The following is a 5,990-nucleotide window of genomic DNA, read 5'->3' on the forward strand; positions in this document are numbered from 1 at the left end:
CAAGTCTTACATAGTGGAAAGTTTTATTTGAGTAAAAATAGATTTGTTCAATCAACAGACAAAGGGTCGTTTATTACACAACTAGACATTAATAAAACGTTGATTCATTTGTCCTGACAATATTCTAACGGAAGTAGCTGGTGTCTGTAATGAGAAAGCTGTCACCGGTAGAAAAATATTACTTAGATCTGACATTTGTCATTTTACAAGGTGTGTACATTCTATATGGTAGGGTACATTTCTATCTGCAATTCTGAGCATTCAACTCTTCTGAATAGCCTCCTATTTAAAGCTGCAATATGTAACTTTTTGGGCAACCTGACCAAATTCACATAGAAATGTGAGTTATAGATCTGTGACTCTTTGAAAGCAAGTTTAAGAAGCAGATCTTTGCTTACCGTATGGAAAATATATTTCACAGCTGTTTAGATGGTACAATGACTCTCTTGCTTGTTTCTGAAATAAGGTGAACTATTAATATTTTAGCAAGCAGGAAATGGCGGAGGGATTTCTGCATAGTGCTTCATTAAGTACAATTCTGGTTAAAATTAGAAAAACAATACATCTATACAAGTTTATTGTTTGATGGAGTACAGGTGTGCGTGCACTGGACACATTTCTGATAGTTCACCATCAGATAAATATACATAGAAAAAGGTCAACATAGATAAGGTCAACTTTCCTGGAGTGCATCTTCTCATTCAAGTAGAGCATAGGCAAGATCTCCTACAACCAAGTAGTAACCCTCAAGTACTATCATCATTATGAGTTTATAATACAGTAGTAGTCACAGAAGGTATATAAGGTACATTTAAGGCTACTACACCTGTGCACTGCCCTCACATAGTCTGCACTGCAAGACATGTTCTGCACTGCACCACTCACCAAGCAGCGCAGAACTTGTTCTAGCTAAGTATTCGGAGAAGACTTGGTTCATTACATTCAACACAATGTTTAATGACCTGTGTGACATGGGAAGATAATGTTGTATATCAGGCTGTCCCAAAACTTTGATCTAAGGCCAGTTTCATGTATTCCCCTCAAAACGGTTAAAGATATTGAACGGAATTTTAAGAACTTACAAAATCGTAACATATTGGAATTCGTTACATCATACGAATTGCAGGAAATATATATATATTTTGCAGGACATAACATACGAAATAAGTGATGTTGTGCACAATTTTTGGTGACTCGTTTTGACTTGTGAGCGCTACTTTCAAAACTACGGTCTGAAATTATACAAATCCTTTAAAAACGCCTCTAAGACTTTTATGATTAATTGTTTTTTGGGGGGGGGGGGGGGGTAGGCTGAGCATAGAACAGACAATAAGGTTAACAGTCGGGGGGGGGGGGGGGTTGGTTGATAGGTCAGAAGTAAAGAGAAGGAAGGCAGTTGATAGTAGTGTCCGAATATCAGCTCAGGAGAATTTGGAGTACGGGTTGGACCCACTGAGACCTGGAAGAAAGAGAGCGAGAGAACGAGGTAGCAGGAGTTAGAGATCAACTTTCATTTTAAATTCCAGCAGGAGTTCGAGATCATCTTTCATTTTAAATTCCATCAGAGTAGTGATGGTGCTTTTCCACAGACAGGAATGGGGTAACATGACAGGAGTGGCATTTGTGTTTGTGTATCTCAAGTCGTACCATATTTCGTTCTGATTTCCTCATGCCTCATCTTCATCTCTGCCTTTCTGTTAACACAAAGACAACCAGCTGGTTAGACACACACTTCGTATTCTAAGAGGACTGCACAACCTTTCAGACCAGCCAGGTTGGTAAGAAGTCATGAGTAGAGCACAAACCGGTTTGGGCGGTTAGCTTAGCTGTGACGTATGTAAAGGTTTGTTCCAGTAATGCTTTTGTGTCACTCTGGCTGTAACTGATATGAAACTAACAAAAGAAACTTGGGGCATTGTTCTGATCGCAGTCACATCGTCAGAGACACACTAAGGTCAAATACAGCACACTGGGCCTGACTGAGTAACGTTTACCATATCTCCCTGAGGAATTTGTTGTAGGCCAGCTGAACACACACACGTAAATACTGACACTTAGAATAACAAAACACTTTCTTTAATTGTAAATTTCTTCACATAGATAGACAAAAACGCAGATGTTCGTGTGCCATGATGACATCTTACCTCTCTTCCTGTTTTCCCTTCATCTTATTGGTCCGTCTCTCCATCTTGGCATCGAACCTCGTAGACCTGACACACACATTAGGGCGGATAAGTACTTCTACATGTGCCTGGAGGTCATTCCATGGGGTAGGTCAGTGTGTGTATGTGTGTGAAGAATTACACACTTTAGTTGACCATGGCAAAGCAAACACAAGCTACACAGTTGAGGCCAAATATATAGGCACCCTTGCACTAAATTATTCCCGATTTCATTTAAAATAAATAGAAATAAAAAAAAACATTGATATTGGATTTTCGACATTGCAGAGACAATTTAATTTTTGCAAACTTAAGTTGAGAATTTTTATTAAGAAGATAAAGACAAATGGCAGCTCCTAAATTGGCTCCCTGGAGCTAGTACATGGTTGGACAGCCTTTGGCCAAGATAACTGCAGACAAACGCTTCTTGAAGCAATCAATGAGTTTGCTGTAACTTTCTACTGGCATTTGGCCCACTTTTCAGCAGCAAATTGTTCCAATACTTAAATGTTTGAGGGGTTCCTTCCAACTACTAATCTCGCCATAGGTTTTGGATGTGATTCAGTTCTGGACTCTTGTCTGACATGTGGGAGATTTGATCATGCTGTGGGGTTGATTTGCTGCGTCTGGTCCCGGTGGCCTTGAACTTGTGCAAGGCATCATGAAATCAGCAGATTATCAGGTGTTTTGTTCAACCCAGTGTCCAAAAACTGGGTCTCCACTGAATGTTGTGTATCTTCCAGCAGGACAACAACCCCAAACATGAAAAAACACCCAGGAATGGTTCAAGAAGAGATGCTGGAATGTTCCGGAGTGGCCAGCCAAGAGTCCAGATTTGAATCACATCCAAAACCTACGGAGAGATCTGAAAACATCAGTTGAGGGGGGTAACCCTCAAACATAGAAGATTTAGAGCAGTTTGCTGCTGAACAGTGGGTTACATCATTGATGGCTACAAGACGTGTTTGTCTGCAGTTACCTTGGACAAAGGCTGTGCAACCAGGTATTAGAGCTCCGGAGTGCCAATCATTTAGTCCATGCCGTTTGCCTTGATTTTCTAAATTAAAATTGTCAACTTAAGTTTACAAAAATACAATTGGTTCTGCAATGTTGAAAATCTAATAAGGTGTGAAGACCAGATGTTTTTATGTTACTTATTTTAGAAGGGGACACACATACATACATCATGTTTTAGTTGTATTGTTTTAGAAGGGGACACACATACATACATCATGTTTTAGTTGTATTGTTTTAGAAGGGGACACACATACATACATCATGTTTTAGTTGTATTGTTTATTATTTTGTTGTTGTATTGTTTGTATATCTTTCTATTTTACATTTGTGTTACTGTTTTTGTCTATCACTGTTTCGTTACTTGTCATGTTTTGTGGACCTCAGGAAGAAACGCTTCTGCTTTGGCAAAAGCTCATGGGGATCTGAATAAACAAATAAGAAATAGCGACTTATCTAAGAAAAGTGCATGGGTGCTAGTAGATTTAGCTGAAACTGGATATAAATACACTCAAGCAAGTCAATGATTTAAAAAAATAAATAATATACATCATCCCAAACCGAGATGTGTTTTGGAAACAGACGACACAAATCAACGACGTGTGAGTGTGTGTGTTATAAGCACTATACCCGATGTGTTCACACTTGCAGCAGCAGAAGAGGCAGACCAGGAAGGCGATGATAATGACTCCACCCACCACCGCCATGGCGATGATCAATGACTGGAAGTTCACTGACACACACACAATCAGCATTAGTTCCTACTCCAGCAGAAGTGTGTGTGTGTGTGTGTGTGTTTCTTACCCCAGCAGCGTCCCCAGCGTGCATCGTTGAGGGGGCAGAGGGCGTGCGGGGGGAGGATGGTTTTGACTGGGTACGTGATACACATCTTAGTCTTCTGACACCACAGGCACTGTGACACAAACACACACAGGTCAAACTTAACGCAAATATATGTGGACTATGAATGAGTAGGGGTTTCAGGATTGGCAGGGATAGAGTTCACAATGCCAAGGATGGAGGGATGCAGAGAGAGAAATGAGGGCAGAGAGGTGTGTATTCAGTTTGTCCCCCAACCTGTCTGACAGGTGTGGGGGGTGGAGCTGATATGCTGATTCATGTGCAACAGAAAACATTTGTGACCCTGTTATTCCCATGAGCAAGAGGTATAGCGAAGTAAACTGGACCAGAACACATGTGACCCTGTTAGACCAATGAGCAGGAGGTATAGTGATGGAATCAGGACCAGGAAACCCAAAGTGTGCCTGACTCACGTGCCAGACTAATCCCAGACTCACCGTCACAATCTTTAGACATTCCTCACAGCTTGTTCCATTCTTAGTCTCACACACTGAGAGAGGGAGGGAGAGAAAACAGGTTGATTGAGGGGGGGGGGGGGGGACATTAGATCAGTAGTTCATAACACACAAAACAACTGCAGTTAGAGGCAGTAATAAAGCCTTCTCACCTGCAGTAAGACCCGGCCTACTGTAGATATTTCCATTTGTTGTTTGACTGTATGACTCCACATAATTGTTTGTGTACATTCTGTTAGTTCTATGGCTCCAGATAAGAAGGGGATGCCTGGTAGTCTGGTTTCTATGGGGCTAAAAGGCTGAAGGATTCTTCCAAGACAGGGAACAGGTGTCTCTTTGGACACTTTGACTGGTTTCACCCAAACACTTAACAGTTAAAAGGGCCAGCCAGTCACGATTATAGCTACTGAAATGTGTCTGAGAAGGAACTGAAAACACTCCAACGTTCCTGCTAAAAGGTTTCAGTTACACAAGCATTTAGCAGAAAGCCAGAGCCAACTCCCTAACAGTGAATAGGCCAAATATGTTACCAATGTACCAAGCCACTTGAAATTAAAGAGCCATTATCTGAATATAATAATCTACATGTTAAGGTTGATGAAAGTCTAAATTACATCATTATAAAAGGAACTGAAAACAAGCATTGTCATTTTGTGTTTTACCTAAAGGCAAATGAAATCGGGGAAATTCTGGTTTGAGGGTACTCCACTACCAGCTGTATTTTCGGTGATTAATGTCATAGACTGACTAGAGCAAACATAATCAACTATAATATGTTGTCATATACATCAAAATAATCTATAAGCGACAATAAATCAATGGTTAACAAAAACAACAAAAGAAGTGTCACTGACTCACCTATCTTAGGTGCGGCAGTTTGCGCGAACACAGCACCTACACCGAGGAGTAGCAGAACAGCAGGTAGGCCTACCAAACTCCGTAAATCCATCATTTATTGAAACTTTAAAATCCAAACTCTGACAGTAAAATATCCCGTCGTGTATGGCGCTACTCTTGAGTTGAAAAAGTTGACTTATTTCAGTAACAACAGGGAGAAATTGAGGCAACCCGTTTGAAGAAAAGAAACCCTTGAAGTGCTGTTGAGGCAAAAAGGTCTGTCCTCCTTCCTCCCTGAGCGCGCCCAACCAATGACAGGTGGAATTAGGGTGACCACGTGTCCCAGATTGCTGGACAGTCCCGAATGTTGGCCGTTTGTCTGATGTCCCGTATTTTACCAACAAATTAAAACACCACTCATTTACCAACAAAGTTAGATTTGTTGCGTATTTCAGTCAGACTTCCTATTCATTTGATGATAACTGACATTTCGAACTGCCAGATACATGTATTCATGTAGTCTGCACTGGCCCGCAAAAACATTCCGTTGTCCCGCATTTGTGTATTTTAAATATGGACCATTATGTGGTCACCCATGCGGAAATATAACAATCAGGTCAGCAGTGTGCGCGTGCGTGCGTGTATAGAAGAGAAGACTGGA

At 41.0% G+C, this 5,990-nt stretch overlaps 1 protein-coding gene across 1 annotated transcript; it reads right to left on the reverse strand.

Annotated features, from left to right (window-relative positions):
* Positions 1-5,873, reverse strand: LOC109890572 (pituitary tumor-transforming gene 1 protein-interacting protein). Its single transcript, XM_020482506.2, has 7 exons — positions 5,351-5,873; positions 4,475-4,527; positions 3,981-4,089; positions 3,807-3,909; positions 2,145-2,210; positions 1,648-1,694; positions 1-1,459 (listed from the first exon to the last, which is right to left on the reverse strand). The coding sequence occupies exons 1-7, from the start codon at positions 5,442-5,444 to the stop codon at positions 1,422-1,424; spliced, it is 510 nt and encodes a 169-aa protein (XP_020338095.1). The 5' UTR covers positions 5,445-5,873; the 3' UTR covers positions 1-1,421.
* Positions 5,874-5,990: the final 117 nt, after the last annotated feature.

Source organism: Oncorhynchus kisutch, linkage group LG5 (assembly GCF_002021735.2).
Source record: "Oncorhynchus kisutch isolate 150728-3 linkage group LG5, Okis_V2, whole genome shotgun sequence".
Lineage (NCBI taxonomy): Eukaryota > Metazoa > Chordata > Actinopteri > Salmoniformes > Salmonidae > Oncorhynchus > Oncorhynchus kisutch.

Excerpts from the sequence above, each read along its gene's own strand:
- LOC109890572 (XM_020482506.2), bottom strand. The coding sequence starts at position 5,444 with ATGATGGATTTACGGAGTTTGGTAGGCCTACCTGCTGTTCTGCTACTC. Across the intron at positions 3,910-3,980 it reads ACGCTGGGGACGCTGCTGGG|TGAACTTCCAGTCATTGATC; the intron begins GTAAGAAACACA and ends TGTGTGTGTCAG. Across the intron at positions 2,211-3,806 it reads TGCAAGTGTGAACACATCGG|GTCTACGAGGTTCGATGCCA; the intron begins GTATAGTGCTTA and ends TGTGTGTGTCAG.